This window comes from Phoca vitulina, unplaced genomic scaffold (genome assembly GCF_004348235.1).
Source record: "Phoca vitulina isolate PV1807 unplaced genomic scaffold, GSC_HSeal_1.0 scaffold13, whole genome shotgun sequence".
NCBI lineage: Eukaryota > Metazoa > Chordata > Mammalia > Carnivora > Phocidae > Phoca > Phoca vitulina.
Window position 1 is genome coordinate 43,585,714 of NW_022589716.1, and position 18,232 is coordinate 43,603,945.

At 52.7% G+C, this 18,232-nt stretch overlaps 1 protein-coding gene across 4 annotated transcripts in view; it reads left to right on the forward strand.

The window, feature by feature from the left end:
- The window catches only part of GRIP2 (glutamate receptor interacting protein 2), a 95,862-nt gene that overhangs the window by 56,563 nt on the left and 21,067 nt on the right, over positions 1 to 18,232 (forward strand). For all 4 annotated transcript variants that reach the window (XM_032411999.1, XM_032412003.1, XM_032412000.1 and 1 more), the window contains exons 2-10: positions 10,461 to 10,541; positions 10,812 to 10,947; positions 11,799 to 11,944; positions 12,583 to 12,669; positions 13,173 to 13,248; positions 14,441 to 14,586; positions 15,461 to 15,608; positions 15,722 to 15,891; positions 18,026 to 18,151. In XM_032411999.1, coding sequence (XP_032267890.1) covers positions 10,461 to 10,541; positions 10,812 to 10,947; positions 11,799 to 11,944; positions 12,583 to 12,669; positions 13,173 to 13,248; positions 14,441 to 14,586; positions 15,461 to 15,608; positions 15,722 to 15,891; positions 18,026 to 18,151 — 1,116 coding nt within the window. The remainder of the gene's footprint in view (positions 1 to 10,460; positions 10,542 to 10,811; positions 10,948 to 11,798; positions 11,945 to 12,582; positions 12,670 to 13,172; positions 13,249 to 14,440; positions 14,587 to 15,460; positions 15,609 to 15,721; positions 15,892 to 18,025; positions 18,152 to 18,232) is intronic.

Genomic DNA, 18,232 nt, shown 5'->3' on the forward strand with positions numbered 1-18,232 from the left:
TGGAACCAGGGAGGTCCAGCTTTGCATCCTGGCTCTGCCTCTTCCTGATTTTGTGACCTTGAACAACTTATTTCACCTCTTTGATCCCCATCCTCCTACTCTGTAAGTAGGAATTGAATTCCATATTATTTACTGAGTACTTACCGTATGCCACACTTTCCATGCTGGACGTGGTAGTGAGCAGACAGACGTAACCCAGCCTCCTGGTGGGCAGAGGCGGATAGTAAATGAGAGCATGACATTTTTTTAAAAAGTGAGGTCTGTTACATGGTGTTGAGTGCATGAAAAAGATAAAGCAGGAAAGGAGTGTATGAGAGGTGCTAGAGGTATGTCTGTGTGTGTGGGGTGGGGGTTGTGCAACAAGTTTATTGGGGAGGACCTTCCTGAGAAGATGACATTTCCACAAATTCCTGAAGGACGTGAGGGAGGGAATTTGTGAATCCTGGGGAAGAGCCTTCTGGGCAGAGGGAATAGCCAAGGCAAAGGCCCTGGGGTGGGCACAAGTCTGGTGTGGGGAACAGTAGGAAGACCAGGGAACTGGAATGGAGCTGGCGAAGGGGAGAGTGTTAGGAGGTGACGTCAGGGAGGCCGAGGGACTGTCAATTGTGGTGAGAACTTTTGCTTTTATTCTTCACAGAGTGAAATGAATCTTTTTACTGCCCCAGGCAGCCACCGTCAGGAAATAAAACGGTTCCATTGATGACCCAGTTTTAAGGTCATGCTCCTCAATATTGCTGGTTTCAGGGTGAAGCGGGAGAGCCTCGGCCCAGAAGAGGCAGAAGGCCGAGGCCTGACTCGAGCCTGCACCCTCATCCCACATGATGTTGGGGTCACCGTGGGCTCTAGGGCCATGGCAGGGATGTCAGCCTGAGCGTGGCTTCAGGGCCCAGTGCCAGGCGTCCCACACACCTCATGGAGGGGGGATAGTGGACTGGCAGGCTCTTCAGATCATGCCCACGGCCCCTGGTACTCTGCTGTGCCCAGCCTCTGGGTGCTTGAGTCCTACCTCGGGGCCTCCTGGAGGCTGGCCCTGGCTTCCCTGGTGCCACTCCTTTGGGTCCCTTAGCCTTGTGTTTAGAGGGAGAGCGCACAGCCGAGGGGTAAGGATGTGGCTTGCTGGGAGGCCAGAAAGATCTGGACTCCAGTCCTTCCTCTGCAGCTCACCAGCTGAGTGACCTCTCTGGGCCTCAGTCTCCGCATCTATAAAATGAGGAAGTCGGCGAGCTTCTCTCCCGACGCTCTCGGCAGAGTTAAATGAGTTAGTGCATGGAAAGTGTGGGCCTGGCGCTCCTTTTTCATGTTCTTTTTTCTCAATCCTTGGCAGCAAGTGAATCGGGCATCTACTTTTAAAATCTCTTGGTATATTTCTTGCTTCCCTTAAAAACATGCATTGAACAGAAGGAGGGGTCATGCTGTTGCCAAGTTGATCTTTCCTTGCTTCTCTCTCCGTGGGAGGCAGCCTCTGGAGAGACTTGTCAGCTGTGGGGATCAGGGATCGGGGCTGTCCCTCCGAGGTCGGCCTGTACCGGATGTGTCCCCGTCCAGCTATCTGCCCTGGTCTAGCCTGCAATGGCCTGAGGGGCGTCCTTCTGTGGGCAGTGCCCAAAGGAGCTGGGCTGTTGCCTGGAGTGCAGGGATCTCAGAGCCATAGGCATGACGGCGGAGTCTCCCCAGGACTGTCATGGCGTGGGAGGAGGAGGCTGGAGGGGGCCCATGGCTCTGCCACTTAGGAGTTGTGTGACGCTGGGAAGTTCCCTTGACCTCTCTGTGCCTCCGTTTCCTCATCTATCACATGGGGATGATAATGGCACCCACCACATAGGAGTATCGTGAGGATAAAGTGGTAATCATTTTAAAGGTCATAGAACATGGCTTGGGTTCAAATCTCGACCCTGCTCCTTACCATTGGAAGTCAGTTAACCTTTGTGTGCCTCGGTTTGCCCCTCTGTAAAATGGGAATAATGATCATACCATCGCAGAAGGTAGTGAGGATGAAACGAGACAATGCTTATGAAGCACCTAGCACAACACCCAGCGCTTAATCAGAAGGAGTTGTTACCATTATTAATCTACGAAAACCGTTCTAACAAGGTCAGCGATGGGGGCAGGGAGAGAACTCCTGAGTTTCATGGCTTCTGTGTATACCCCATCATCCCACTAATTCCTCACACCGCCCCAGGAGGTGAGCCCTCGCACTGTGCGGAGGAGAAGCCTGAGGCTCAGAGAGGAGTGACTTGTCCCGGATCCCTAGCCAGTGGGCAGCAAGGTTTAGAATCAGAATCTGAAGCTGGCCTAAGTCCAAAGTCCATCCTTCCTTTTCCCTGCAATGCCTGCCGAGGTGGAACAACCAAGCTGGGACTGGCAGATCCCTTGGGGGTGTGTCGGCACAGCGAGCAGCTGCTGCCCCCGGAGGCGGCCGTGGGCCACTGGGAACAGTTGTGAAGGGTGGACCCAGGAGCCCCCTTCTCCTCCTCAGCGTGGGGCTGGGCTGGCCCCGCTGGTGGCTGGCCCTCCCTTCAGTCATTTCCTCTTCTCCTCAGGTTGAGCCTCTGGGCCTTCGTTTTCTCAGTACCCCCCCCCCCCCCCCCCAAGATGCGGAATGCTGCCTCCTGGAGGCCCAGAGAGCTGGGCTCAGTCACTGCTGAGTCTGTGGCCCCGCCCTCCCGTGCCCCTCTCTTGCTGAGGCGGGATCCTGGCAAAGGCAGCCTGGCCAGGGGCAGACTTCCTTTTCCCTTTGTCAAAGCTCAATAGCTTCCTGGGGCCCCAGAGAGACGGGGATAATGAAGGCAAATTAGCAAAGCTTTCAAGAGAAATAAAATAAAAAAGAAAGGCAGCCGCCCACCCCTGGCTGCAGTGCGGGGCGGGGGACCAGGTGTACCCTGTGTTCTCAGCACTGCTTCTCTCCCTTCGGCTCCCCCGACGAAGGGCCAGCCCGCATCTGCCGGGCCAGGCTGGCATCGCTGTGGAAATGCATTTCCCTCGGAAGCGGGTTCTTACAGGACGGATTGACTGAAGGCAAAAGCTCATAATTGCCCATTGCTGGAAGGAGGAGACGGGGAAAAAAGAAACATGCGGATAAAAATATCTCTGTTTTTATGCACGTTTCCAGCTGAAAATTGGTGGGAAAGATGTTTTTGAAAAGCCTTCATCTCTAAGCATATAATTACCAAGTCCCAGAACAAAAAAGAGACAGAGCGGGAGAGAGCGAGCAGGTTCTGTGAGGGAGGAGGACTGGGGTCTGAACCCCCATGGGGTTTTCTATAAATAAAATAATTCCCTCAAATTCTCAAGCCTGGGCTGGCTGGAGCCTGCAATGGGGGGGATACACCCCTATTTTATGGATGGAGAGATAGAGACTCAAATCATACAGCCAATTGGAAATTCCGGCCCTGCCTTGATTCTTGGTTTGAATGCTGCCTCAGTTTCCCCCCACCCTGGGATGCTCATGAAAGTGGGGCAGTGTTGGTGAACAGGCATCTGCAAACATGGTAGCATTCCTCATAGGGTGCCTTCCTGAATATGGTAGGGGGTCTTGGATATCCAGAAGCCTCTTATCTAGCAATTAGCTGTCCTGAGTGGCCTCAGTCTCCAAGAGAGCTCATCAAAGCCACACACTAAAATGCACGTGCCTTCCCTAGAGAGGACTCCGTCCACTCCCTATTTATTGCCCCCCCCCCCCCCCCGCCCCCGCCGGCTCTTTGTCTGCACGCAGTTGTATGAATTCTGGTTTGCAGCACACAGTCAGCCTGCCTGACGGCCAGGAAAAGAGATGCTCACAGCCTGCCCCCAAAGCCAGCAACAAATTGTAGAAAGGAGGGAGTTGGGATCACTCAGTGTTGAGATGAGCACACCGGACACTTCTGACCCAGTGGAGTCATTGCAGCCCAATTCGGCACCGTGCACTTCCGCGGAGCAAAATCTGAATATTGAGGTGTAGATGGGGAGGAGAGGCAGTCTGGAAGCCAAATGTGGAGGACACCTCAGAGACACCCTGGACATGGGTCCTGTCTTTCAGAGCCAACATCCTGCAGGCTTTGGGGGTCCACATTTGGGGATCCCACTGTTCCTCACTCTAGGTTTCTGGATTTTTTTGTTTTTAATATCTGGGTTCCAAACACCACATTTAACTCGCTGTTGTTTCATGCTCCATTCTTTGGGATCCTACTGCTCTGAATTTGGTGAACTTGACCCTCTGCTTTCTTGTCCTCTCCTTAGGAGATAATCTTCCCCCTCCCCCCTCCCCAGACTCAAACCTGGAGCCAGCAAGCTTATCTCTGGTCTTCCCAGGACAGCCCAGGAGAGAGGGATTTTCCAGTGGCAGAATCTCATTTGCAGGGGATAAGACAAATTTTAATTCCAGAATTGCCCACGTGAAATACCAGAGATATTCACTGTCACATAGCTGATAGAACCCAGTCTTTTTAATTTTATTAGCTAACATCTTGTTGAATCTAAATGAAGTGCAAATTAGGGAACCGTAATGGGAGGCATTATACTTAATGGCGTGTTGCCTGAATTGGTGGCTGGTGTGAATAAGGGGCCTGGGGGACGAGGTGGAGGGGGGCTAGTGAGCGAAGCTGCTGGGGGCCCAACTCCAGGGGCCCTGGAAATGATTCTGGGCTTAACTGCTGTCTGATTTGTTATTAACTACCTTCTGGAAAGCAAAGGGAGCCTAGCCTTGGTCTGCAGAAGCAGAGTGCTGGGGGAGCTGGGTGGTTTCTCAGTGGTTAGAGCTGCAGGTGGTGAAGGGTCTCATCTTCCTGAGATCCTGGCTGGGCCATGATCCTGACCTCATGCTGAACCTGACCCAGTCCCAGCCTGGGCCCCACCCAGACTCTAGAGCAGTGATTGTCAAGGCGGGGGGTTGGGTGGAGCAATATTGCTCCCCTAGGGGATGTTTGGCGATGTCTGGAGTTATGTTTGGTTGTCATGATGCGGTGGGGTGCTACTGGCATCTAGTGGTTAGAGGGCAGGGATGCTGCTGACCATCCTGCAATGCAGAAGAGAGCCCCCCACTACCACGACGTGGAATTATCTAGCAAAAAAAAGATGTCAATAGTGCAGAGGTCGAGAAACCTGCTGTAGTTTGAACCCTGTCCCTGATTCTGACTGAGCCCTGACCCTGACCTCAAGCTGAGCCCTGACCTTGACCCAGGCTGACTCCACCCCCCACTGAAACCCAATCTGATCCTCTCTCTCCTGAAAAGGACCTGGCTGGGATGGGATACTCAGCTTCTGCCCCTGGCCAGGACTGAGTCCTCTTCAGCCCTGCTTCCTCTCCAGCCCTGCTTCCTCATGCCTCCACCGAGGAAGGAAGATATGTCCTGCGAGTTAGGTCTCGCCATGGCCAGAGGCCTGGGGAGAGGAGTGGCCTTCCCACAGCTGGTGAATAGCTGAGCCAGGGTTTGCCCTCGGGCTGGGCTGAACCCTGAGCCCATCATCTTAACACTGGGCTAGGGTAGAGCTGCAGGGATGAGGGCAGCTGGAGAGTTCTTCTTCCAGAGCAGGCGGGGGCGTGTGCAGGCTCAAGTGAGGCTCAAGGAAGCTGTGGAAGCCCAAGGAGCATACCTGGTGCTGGGAGGAGTGGCCCCCTGGGACAGCACGGGAGAACCTGCCAGCCTGATGGTTTGTCACTTGTCTTTGCTCAGCTCAGTCCTGTGCTGAGAAAGGACCTGGAGAAGGAGTGTGAAAAAAATAAACTGGTCCAGAGAGCCTGGAACATGGGGTAGCATGGGCAAGGGGCCTGGGGTCGGGTCCTGGTTTTTTGCAGAAGCTGCCTTGGCTAAGGACTTTGCCCCTCTGAGTCACAAGTTTTCTCCTCTGTCAAGTGGAAGTGACCGTGATAGCATCTGCCTCCTCCCAGGGCCACTGTGAGAAGTGAAGGAGATAGAAGGGGGTAGTGTGGATGGTTGGTGCATAACGCATGAGCCCCCTTTCCCTTACCTGTCAGGGCATTCAGGAGAATTCAGAATATGCATGGTGCCTAAGATAAGGAGGTGCTGAGGGGAGGCAGGGGCTCTGGCATTCTCACAGAGCAGGTAACCTGAAACCTTCCAGCTTCAAACTCCTTTGAGATGCGCAGATGAATTCACAGGAAATGAAGAGGGTGAGCTGGAGAGGAGATAAGCATGGGCTGTATAACCACTTCTATCAGTTTTGTACTGGATGTCTTGCCGGTGCAAAAAGGCAAATAACAAAAATAAAAAGTATGAAGTTTAGAAAGTAAGAAATAAAATTGTCATTTTTCACAGATGACAGAAAATCCTGAAGAACCTACAGATAAATGATTAGAATTAATATGGGGATTTTAAAGGTCAGAATACAAAATTAACTGTATTATTATATGCCAGCAACAAATGATTAGAAAATTAAATTTGAAAAACAATCCAATTTACAATAGCATTAAAACACTTCAAATATCGGGGCGCCTGGGTGACTCAGTCGTTAAGCATCTGCCTTCAGCTCAGGTCATGATCCCAGGGTCCTGGGATCAAGCCCCGCATCAGGCTCCCTGCTCAGCGGGAAGCCTGCTTCTCCCTCTCCCACTCCCCCTGCTTGCGTTGCCTCTCTTGCTGTGTCTCTCTCTGTCAAATAAATAAATAAAATCTTTATTAAAAAAAAACTTCAAATATCTAGAAATATATTTAAAGAAAGATGTACAAGGTCTTTGCCCATGAAAATACATAATATTCTTGGCAGAGATTAAAGAAGACAAAAATAAATGAAAGAATAGACCATGTTCATTGATTGGAAGACCCAGTATTGTAAAGATGTCACCTGTCCACAGATTGATCTATAAATTCTATACATTTCTCATCAAAAAACAAAGAGAAAACTGAAAAATGGTAGGATGAGTGTAGGCTGACGCTGAGGCTTCCCTTTTGGGGTGGTAGCAGGAATGAGGGTGTTAGCTGGTCTCTAACCAAGGGCTTGGGTTTTAATAGCTTAAGGATACAGGAGATGATGCCCCTTATACTTTCCCCAGTTGGAACTCACACCCCAGCAGAAAGCCAGGACCTTTAAAAAGATATACTCTCAGTGAAAGTGGGGATTTAGAAAATATCCGTGCATCTACCAAAGAGAGAGCCTGTCTGTCTCAACTAGGTCTTGGGTGGTCTCCTTTGAGAATGTGTGACCTGAGATGTGCCCCTTGGTTCTGTCGAAGGTTGTAATTCACACTACGCCCCTGGTTCCAGAATCCCTGAGCCAAGGTGTTGGTAATGATGCCTTGGCAGACACTGACGGGAAGGAATTGCAAATGCTGTCTGGACCCTGGAGGGACCTGCTCGCAACCAGGCTGAATAAGATTCCCACAGATAAAGCCCCACTAAAGATGAGCTCACAATCTAACAATTACCAAACACATGAGGAAATAGTTCCCTGGGAGGGAGAGTCATCAGATGTCCCAGACAGCAGAAACAGCCCTCAAGAGTCTGAGATAATAGAAGGCTGAGTAACAGATGAACATTGGAAAGATTTAAAATTATTAGAGACATAAAAGGCACAATAGAAAAGGACAGAACAGCATATGAAAGCAGAATGAGAAGATAAGCAAAGGGACCAAACAAAGCTTTCCAAAACCAAAAATATACTCGTTGAAATTAAAAGCTCATTGGAATTGGGAAGATTTGAATATGGAGTGGGTATTAAATTAATAATTAAGGAATCATTTTAATTTTATAAGGTGTGATAATGGTATTTTTGTTGGATAAGAAATATGTTCCTATTTTTTTTAATGCATACTGAAATATTTAGAGGTGTAATTTCATCATGTCTGGGGTTTGTTTTAAAGTATTTCAACATAGAGGGGAGCTTGAGTGGCTCAGTGGGTCAAGCGACCAACTCTTGGTTTCAACTCAGGTCATGATCTCAGGGTCATGAGATGGAGCCCTGCCTTGGGCTCTGTGCTTAGCTCAGAGTCTGCTTGAGACTCTCTCTACCTCTCCTTCTGCCCCTCTCCCCTGGTCACACAAACACACACACACACACACACACACACTAGCAAATAAATAAATAAATCTCTAAAAAATAATAAATGTAATAAATAAAACAAAATATTTCAACATAGATAAAAATATATGGAATAAGTATGACAGTGTTAATAATTGTTAAAACTAGATGTTGGGTAAATAGGACTCATTATACCAGTGGTACTCAAACTTCAGTGTGAACAGAGTCACCTTTGCCAAACACAGATTATTGTATCTGACAAAGGACTTGTATCCAGAATATATAAAAATTTGATAACAAGAAAACAACCCAACTTAAAAATGGACAAAAACTTTGGATAGACACTTCACCAATGAAGATATGTATGGATGGCAAATAAGGAGAAGCATATGACATCATTAGTCATTAGGCAAGTGCACATTTAAAACCACAATAAGAGGGATGCCTGGCTGGCTTAGTTGGTGGAGCATGTGACTCTTGATCTCAGCGTTGTGAGTTCCAGCCCCACGCTGGGTGTAGAGTTTACTTAAAAATAAAATCTTGGGGCGCCTGGGTGGCTCATTCAGTAGGCATCTGCCTTCGGCTCAGGTCATGATCCCACAGTCCTGGGTTTGAGCCCCACATCGGGCTCCCTGCTCAGCGGGAAGCCTGCTTCTCCCTCTCCCACTCCCCCTGCTTGTGTTCCTTTTCTCACTTTGTCTCTCTCTGTCAAATAAATAAATAAAATCTTAAAAAAAATCTTAAAAAAAGCCACAATAAGAAACTTCTACATATCTATTAGAATGTCTAGAATTAAAAAAAAAAAAAACAAAAAAACCCTAACTAACATTGCCAAATGCTGGTGAGAATGTGAAGCATTCATCCATTACTGGGGGACATGCTCCCCTCTATGTTGCAGCCACTTTGAAAACCAGATGGGCAGTTTCTTACAAAGTTAACCTCATCCTTACCATATGACCCAGAATCCCATTCCTGGATATTTACCTAGGTGGAATGGAATGTGATGTTCAAACAAAAACTTGTATGCAGATATTTATTACGGCTTCCTATGAAATCGCCCCAAACTGGAAAGAGTGGAAATGTCTTTCAACAGGTGAATGGCTAAGCACACAGTACATCATCCCTGCAATTGAACACCAGTCAGCAATAAAGTGGAACAGACTACTGATCCATGAAAAAACATGTGTGAATCTCAAATGATGATGCTAAATGAAAGAAACTAGACTCCAAAGCCCACACACTATGATTCTATTTATATGGCATTCTAGGGAAGCCAGAATTATTTAGAGAGAAAACAGACCATTGGTAGTTGGGGGCGGGGGTGAGGCAGGGTCTGTCTACAGAGGGGCAGCAAGGGAGAATTTTGGGGGCGATGGAAATGTTCTAAATCCTGACTGTGGTGGTGGTCAGGACACATTTCCCAAAACCCAGAGAAAAGCACACCACAAAGAATTAATTTTAATGTCTATAAGATTTTAAAAATAGATGAAAATATAAGTTAGGGTAATACACTAAAACATACGCACCTGCAGATTGCTGAACCCCACCCTCCAAGTTTCTAATTTACTCCGTCCTAGGTGGGGCCCAAGAACTTGCATTTCTGACAAGTGCCCAGATGATGCTGGGCTAGGGACCCTCCTTTGAGAACCTCTGCATTGTACTAGTCTATTTTCCTTATGTTTGAAATCTATGACAAACTTCTCCAAGCATTAAAAAGGCTAATGTTACTGCAAATGAGACATCCCCGAGAGAGACAGAAGTAGGAAATGTGATAGAGAGAGGTGATGGGTCGTGGGAGAGAAAAATGCAAAGTCCCAAGGAATATCCATTAAGCGTTTCGTAAGAGAGGGAAGGAAACAACACTTAAAGAAATAATAGGAGAGTGTTTTCTAGAATTAAAACTAAAGGAGACAGACTTATCTCTGGCTGCCTAGAATGTCTGAGAATATGAATTGTAAACCCTAAAGTTCAGTCCTCAAGAAGGAGCACTAACTGGGTCCGTTCAAGATTGAGTTTGCTCACGGTGGGCCCTGTCTCACATGTGCGGTGGTACCCGTGCGTGAGAGAGCTGCCTGTCCCAGCGGGCGTGCAAGCACGCCCCGGGCAGTGGAGTCCGCAGACCTGCATTCTAATTCAAATTGCACAACTCCCCAGCTGTGTGCCTGGGGGCCTGAGTAGTCCCGCTGGGATCCTGAGCTCCTTTATTTGTACGGTGGAATAATCCTGCCCATAATTACGTTGTGGAGATGGTTACCCACAGAACAGCTGTGAAGCTCCCTGTATATCATCGCTGTTCAGAAGGTTATTCAGCCCAAGGGCAGAGATGGAGCCTCTGGCGGGGGAGGGGGGGGAGCCATGAGGATGCCCCAGCGGAGACTTGGTGGAGCTGGTGGCAGAAGGAACCCCCTCTTCCAGGCCACATCCGCGAACCAGAATTCCCAGGGCTGAAAGGGTTCTCCTGCACTGAAATGAAAGTGCAACTCGGGGCTTTTTCTCTTTCTTGCCTGCAGACGATGGGCCTTACTCCAAAGGAGGCAAGGATGCGGGAGGGACGGACGTGGCCCTGGCATGCCGCAGACAGAGCATTCCAGGTAAGGAGCCTCCTCTCCTTCCTCCTTGTCTGTCCTGGAGGCGCGGAGAGCTCAGAGTCGGGGTCAGACGGCATTGGCTCTGCCGCTAACTCGCTCTGTGACCTTAGGCCAGTCACTTAACTTCACTGATCCTCTGGTGTAAAAGGGAGATGATCTTACTCAGCATTTTGTGGCCAGGTGCCCCATTTACCGAGTGTCGGTTTCAGTTGTATTGGAGCTGGGGGTCCGGAATTGCCCCATGCTGCCTGCTCACCCCCCATCTGTTGACAGAGGAGTTCCGCGGGGTCACCATGGTGGAGCTGATCAAGAAGGAAGGCAGCACGCTGGGCCTGACCATCTCAGGTGGCACCGACAAGGATGGGAAGCCCAGGGTCTCCAACCTGAGACCGGGGGGGCTCGCCGCCAGGTGAGGAGGGGGCTTGGTGGGGCAGTAGGAAAGGGCCAGGGGCCAGTGGAAAATGGACCAGGGCTGTAGGCAGAGCGATTAGGTAGGTGTTTCTAGGAGCACCCAAGTGCTTCTCGGACGGAAGCGTCCAGTGGAGGCTGTAATTCTGGGCCCCAGCTTCTCTTCCCTTTACGTAAGGGGCTGACTTGGCCACAGCATCCCACTCTTGCCAGGCCCTCCAGAACTTTGCACGAGCAGTTACCTTCTCAGAAGGCCTGTTCCCCACTGGCAGACTCTTATTCACCCCCCCCCCCACCCACACCGCCTCTGGGAGGCCCCCCATCCCAGGGCGAGGCCGCTGCCCTGCTCTGCTCACACGGCCCTGGGTGCCACTTCTGGACACATTGCTCTGGATTTTCCTGTCATCTTACCTACGTGGCTCCCTTAGACCATGAATTCCATGAGACCTAGGGGTTAGCCTCTCTGGGCCTCGTTCAGGGCAGGCGCTGGTAAGTGTCCGGTGGAACAGAACAGATTAGTAGTCAGAAGCCAGGGTGAGTGCTTTAGGAACTAGCAAAGGGGGAGATGATCTGGCCACTCTTGCAGGCTCCTTGGGGCTGATCAGAGCCTTCATCAGGCGGGTAACACCCCAGCAGGGGAAAATGCCAGGCCTGGGTGTCAGACAGGTCCAGGTTAGAACCCACGCTCTCTTACTAACTCGCTGTGTGACCCTGGATGATGTCTAACCTCTCTGAGCCACAGCTTCCCCATCGGTAAAATGGGGATTCAGAGATCAAAATGATTCAACAGAAGAGCGGGTGTGGATGCTGGCACTTGCCACCATGCATGTGCTCTGGCCTCCTTGCTCCCAGGAGTGACCTGCTGAACGTGGGCGACTATATTCGGTCAGTGAATGGGATCCATCTGACCAGGCTCCGCCATGATGAGATCATCACCCTGCTCAAGAATGTGGGCGAGCGCGTGGTGCTGGAGGTGGAGTATGAGCTGCCCCCGCCCGGTGGGTGCCCTTGGACTGGGAACTTTCTCCACTGCCTTAGTCGTGGGTAGATACAGCCATCTCCCCACCAGCACCTGGGTGGTGGGGTCCATGCCAGCTGGGGACCTGGGTGGGTGGGACCTGAGGATTGGCCACAAACAACTAAGCCGCACCTAGGGACTTTGCCTACAATTGCAGTATGCTGTCACCAGGAGGTGGCAGGGCCCTGTTTATAAACCAGTGTCATTTTGTATATTTAGTGCTCAGATGCTTTTCCTTCAGGGGGGAAGGTTTGGGGAATGTTGGCTAAAAAAATTGTTCCCTGTCCTACTGCTCTCTCCACCCTACCAGCCTGCATTGAGTACAGTGGCCTAGGGTTTAGCCTAGGTCTGAATTTTCAAAGTTGGTCTAAAGTCTTAAGATTTGAGTAACTAGAATTCAACCCTGGCCTGAACCCATAGCCACGGACTCAAGTCTGAGTTCAGCAGAACTCTTGAAGTCTTACTTGTCCTACCTGTAAATGGGTGGGGGTGGGGGGAGTTTACCCTCCCTGTAATCTCTGTGACTGGTCACCCAGCTCTCCCGGAATGAGCTTTGGGGATGTCTGTGGCTTGATGATGTGACTGAGGGACTCAAAGGAGCCCTCCATTTCTCCCCAGCCCCTGAGAACAACCCAGGGATCATCACAAAGACAGTGGACGTCTCCCTGTACAAGGAAGGCAATAGCTTTGGCTTTGTCCTCAGAGGTCAGTGTAAGAGAGTCACACTTGGGGTCAAGGGGAGGGAAGGAGGCTATTGCCTATTCCATGTGTGTTCTGTTTTGCTTTATATGGATAGATAGATTAATAGATAGATAGCTTCTTGCTTCTGACTTTAAAAAAGTGAGGACCATTAAGTCAAATGTTAAATGGAAAAATTTGCCAAGAAATGAAGTGTGCATGATTGCTGGGAATGAGATTGAGAATAAAGTTTAGAGCTGCCTCGGAACCAGGGCAAAAAGGAAAATAGGATGGCGTCATAGGAAGGGAAGCAAACCATTTAAGAGAGAGAGAGGATTTCAGTCATGTCCCTACTTTCTGTCACACTCTGGGGATTTATAGTTGGACTCTTATAAGAGGGCCTGTGAATAGCAAGGACAGGTCCTCAAACAGATTTAATGAAGGGAGCCGGCTTAGGGCTGAGTCAGGTCCTCTAGGTGTCAGGGAAAGAGTGGGTAGATGACTGCCACCTCCTGTTGAATTCTGTCCAGGGGGTGCCCATGAAGATGTACACAAGACCCGCCCGCTTGTCCTGACCTACGTCCGGCCTGGTGGCCCCGCTGACAGGTGAGCCTGAGCCGGAGGAAGCTGGAGGAAGCCTTTCCCTGCCCTGACTATGCCCAGATCCCCTGTGAAGAAGGCAGACCAGAAGCCATTGTGCCCATTCTCCTGATGAGCAAACTGAGGCCCAAAGAGAGGATGCCCGTTGCCCCAGAGTCACTCAGAATTGTTGGTGGAACCAGGACTCCATCCCAAATGAGAGAGACCCCAAGCTCTTTCCTCCCTGGCATCCTACTGTCTCAGGGGTGGGGAGGGAAGCAAGCCTTGGTGTTATGTTGTTCTTCCCCCATCTGTGGAATGGGTCTGATTCTGCAGCTCCTAGGAGTTACTGTGAGAGATTTGGGGCACCGTGAGCAGCACCACTGTGGCCTCTGTCTTGCAGCCTCTGAGTCCTGGCTGTGCCATCCCGCCTGGTGCTGCCTGGGCTGAGCGGGCAGGGCCAAAAGGAGAGAATGTGGGAGAGGAACATGTCCAGTTCCCAGCACCCGACCCCCTGACCTCCCCAGTGGGAGATTCTTGGCCATTTTAAGAGAAGCCTGGAACAGCCTTGTCAGAAGTCTAAACCCGTTCTTGGGACGGGGCCCTGTGACGAGCTATTCATAGAACCTCCCAGAATAGCTTTGGCCACCTGTTGGAACAAGCATTCCAGGGTGGGGATTTGACCCAAACCGAGGTGAACCCCTGCTCGGCCCTTCTCCGGGGGCCCCTGCCGAATTCGTTCCCAGGCGCATTTGTCACCAGGCCAGACTCGCTGCTGAGAAACCAGAGTGGGGGCAGTGAGAAGGGACCTCAAGATGGGCAGCGCGAAGCCTCCAGGCCGCCCCACCCCTGACGCTGTGTGGCCCTGGCAGGGCTGCTGTCCTTTCTGGGCCCTGGCAGTCCCCAGTGTCCCCGGGGCATCCCCACGCAGACATTCTTGGGTTGAGCCGGCGCTCTGACTGTATTAAGCATCGAGCAGGGTGGGAGATGTCGGAGCTGGTCCCAGCTCTGTTTGCATCCCCGCTTCATTGACTTAGCTGCTCCCTCAGAGCCTCCCCCATGCGCTCCCTCACTGCGCCGCCCCTTCCTCCTTCACCCACTGCCTGCTCCTCTCTGTGCCCCGCCACCCCACCTTTCCCAGCGGCCTCTCAGCCTCTCACCAGGGCTGTGGCTGGTGCTCGCACGGGGCCGGGCTGGCTGACCGGGCCCTTCCCTGCAGGGAGGGCTCCTTGAAGGTGGGGGACAGGCTGCTCAGCGTTGACGGGATCCCGCTGCACGGGGCCAGCCATACCACTGCCCTGGCCACACTACGGCAATGCAGCCACGAGGCGCTCTTCCAGGTGGAGTACGACGTGGCCATCCCAGGTGAGTCGGGGGCCCGAGGACTTGGGTTGGGGCAGGACGAGACCCAGGGCTTGAGGGAGGGGGTAGCGGGCACAGATCCTCACCACTGCAAAGGCGGTGTGACCTGGGGCCAGTCACCTAGCCTCTCTGAGCCTCTCTGGGCAGTAAGCGCTATGTGCCAGTTGACTGTTGGAGGCCCTGGGGATCCAGGTGAGAACGATACAGACGAGATCTCGGTTCTAATGGAGCTCACCGTCTGGTTGGGAGAGAGGGACAGTAAACAGAATAAATCAAATACAGAGGCTGTCAGATGGCAGTAAGTGCTGTTGGGGAAAAAAAATCAGGGAGGGAAGGGAAAGGCTGGGGGAGAGAGAGGTGATGGGGGCCCCACCAGGCTGGGTGCCGAGGAAGCACAGAAGGGTCGCATTCAGGAAATGATGAAAGTCAATGGGGTCTGATTTGCTGACATGTGGACCCGGTGGCAGGGGTTGGGGGGGGGGGGGCGGGCAAGAGCAGAAGGAGCTAAGTTTTGCTTTCACGCCACCGGGTGGGTTCCTGGGGGTGTGGTTTCTGAGTGCAGAAAGGTGGTAGTGAACATGCAGCTCGGAGCCAGCGAACTGCAGGCTCTCCAAAACTGTGAGCATGTTAGTGTCGTCTGGCAGAGCCCTGGGGTCCGAGTCCCTCAGAGCCGAATCCCTGTCCCGCCTCTGCTGCTGAGGACTTGTGTGAACTTGGACAAGGCCTTTGCCTACACATGCCTCAGCTTTCTGATCTGTAAAATGGGTGCAACAGTCCCTCCCCAGCAGTGAGGATAATACCGAGCTAGCAGAGTGAGGCTGGGGAGGCAAGTGCTCAGTATTTGCATTTCAAACCCTTCTTTCCTTCCTTGTGCCAGATACGGTGGCCAATGCTTCGGGGCCCTTGATAGTGGAGATAACCAAGATGCCTGGGTCAGCCCTGGGGATCTCACTCACCACTGGCTCCCAGCGGAACAAGCCAGTCATCACCATTGACCGCATCAAGCCGGCCAGCGTGGTGGACAGGTGAGGCATACGCTGGGTGCCGCCACCATAGTGGGCAGGGATACAGGGGGAGAGGCGGCCCAGAGCTCCCTCTGGCCGGACCAGCCTCCCCCTTCACTCTCCCGCCTGGCCAGGAGTGGGGCCCTGCATGCTGGAGACCACATCCTGTCCATCGACGGCACCAGCACGGAACACTGCTCGCTGCTTGAGGCCACCAAGCTCCTGGCCAGTGTGGTGGAGAGAGTGCGGCTGGAGATCCTGCCTGCACCCCAAAGTCGGCGGCCCCTGAAGCCCTCAGAGGCAGGTGGGTCCCCTTGGAAGGTCTCAGGACCCAAACCTGACAGCTGATGGGGAGGGGTGCACGAGGTCCCAGAGGCCTGGGACCGAAGCCCTGGGCAGACTAAAATGTATTAGAACAAATGTCCATTCCTGTTGGGAAGCTCAGATTGTCAAGTGCAGCAGCTGAGGGCGGGGAGGTGGGGCAGAGGAACAGCCTGAATGTTTGAGTTGACAGTCTGCTGGTGTGGATGCCCCAAAGCTAGCGCCATCACTCTTTGCTAAGTTAATAGAAGTATAAGGGCTAGCTCGAGGGAGAGGACAGTCCTTCTGTGCTCAGAGCTTAGATCTGGGGCTCAGCTCCGGGGTCCTCAGCAGGTCCAGAGGAGGCAGCCAGGGAATCAGGAAGGCCTAAGGCCCCCCCTACCTTTTGAGGAGTTGGGGTCTCCCAGACCAGAGCAGGGAGCTGGGGGCTAGGCAGTCCAAGAGCAGAGGAAGCCGGTGATCTAAGAGACCAGAGGGCAGAGCCGAACCCGGGGCAGGGTGGTCACAAGGAGGCAGCTTCCCGTTCAGAGCCTGGAAGTGCGTCCAACATTCCAAACCTTGGGCTTTGGGTACAAATGCCAGCCCTGCCCCAGCTGAACAGGTGCTTTATGCCTCTGAGCCTCAGTTGCCTCATCTGTAGATGGGAGCGCAGCCTTGGGAGGGGTCAAACGAGGTAGAGGACAGAGCACAGCCCAGGACTGTGGTCTGGGTGGTCAGGCTGTGAATTCCAGCCCTCAGGACACCGTGTATGGGCAAGGATGGAGTCAGCCCACCCCATCCTTTGCAAGCCTAATTGATCATCTGGGAGAGAAAGATATCCCCCAAATAATATGTGGGGAGACAGGCCTTGGGGACGGTCCGTCTCTGTGGCTCTGTGCAGACACATCTCTGCCGGGGTCTGCAGAGGCCCCATCAAGCCACAGCCAGGGCCTGCCACAGGAGGCTTTGGGGCTTGAACTAGAGTGACTCATTCTCGCGCCATTTACAATGCACCTGCTGTGAGCTGGGCTCAATGCTGGGGCTTCCCATGGGTCATCTCTTTTCATCCTCGTGACAAGTCTGTGAGGGCGGTTTTGCTGTTATCCCACTTGACAGAGGCGACTGAGGCTCAGAGAAGCACAGTGCCTTATGAGGGCACAGGGCTGCGACAGTCTTCCTGGCCCTCATTAAGTGGCCTCAGCTAGGTGCCAGGCACTGCTCGAGGCACATCCTACATCTTAACTCACCCAGATCCTTCCCATTATCCGAGGAGGCAGCCACTATCTTAGTCCTGTTATACAGATCATGACAATGAGGCACAGAGGGGCCAAGGGACCTATCTCAGGGACCAGGCAGCTGGCTCCCAGGCTGGCCAAGCCCCTCATCCATCTATGGATACGCTGCACCAGCCTGGACCCCTCAAAAGCCCCGAAGCTGAAGGAAGAGCTAAGACAAGACCTGGGGAGACTGGGAGAAGGTGTTGCATGGCAGGTGGTTGGGAGGATCAGGTGGGGCAGGTGGGGGAGGCAGGATCTCTGGGGTCCCGTGGGAAGGGGATGGAGAAGGAGCGCAGAGAATTCATCTGGGCGGAAACCGTGTGAAAGCTTGGAGGGGAGGAGGCCAGAGCAGCCTGTCTGCAGCGTAGGTCTGAGCAAACTTCGGCCAACCCCACAGGGGCCCTGGAGCATAGGTTGCCCCCGAGGGCCCCGCAGGGGGCGGGGGGCAGAAACGGCCAAGCCCTAGTGCCCCCGGTGCTTGACCCCTGGCCCCTGTGCCCAAGGCTGCCCAGGCCACAGCACTACTGCAGATCCTGAAGGTGCAGGGGCCCTCTGCCCTCTGCCAACTGCACTGCTCAAAGCTGATGCGCCGGGTCTCAGGCCGGGGCTACTTTCCCTCCCGTCCCTGCTGCTGCTTGGCTGAGCACTGAGCACGGTGCCTGGCACATAGTAGGCGTCCGGGACACGCAAGCAGCATCTGAATGCCTGGCTTGGCTTGGCTTGGGGGAAACTCAGGCTGTCTGGTCCTGCTTTCCTCACTTCATCTCGCAGATGGGAGCGTGGCTCCAGGGGGCTGTGCTGAGTCCCGACTCGCTCAGTCTCTGACGCCTGCACTTCTCTCTCCTCTTCCTTGGGCCACAGTGAAGGTGCAGAGGAGTGATCAACCACACCGCTGGGACCCCTGCGTGCTCTCCTGTCACAGCCCCCGGCCCGGCCACTGCAGGACGCCCACCTGGGCCACACCTGCTGGCCAGGACCAGAGCCGATGTAATGTGTCCACCTCACTGTGGCTTGTGCATGTTTCATAGGGGAGGAAACCAAGACTCCGAGAAATTAGGAAGTCTGCCC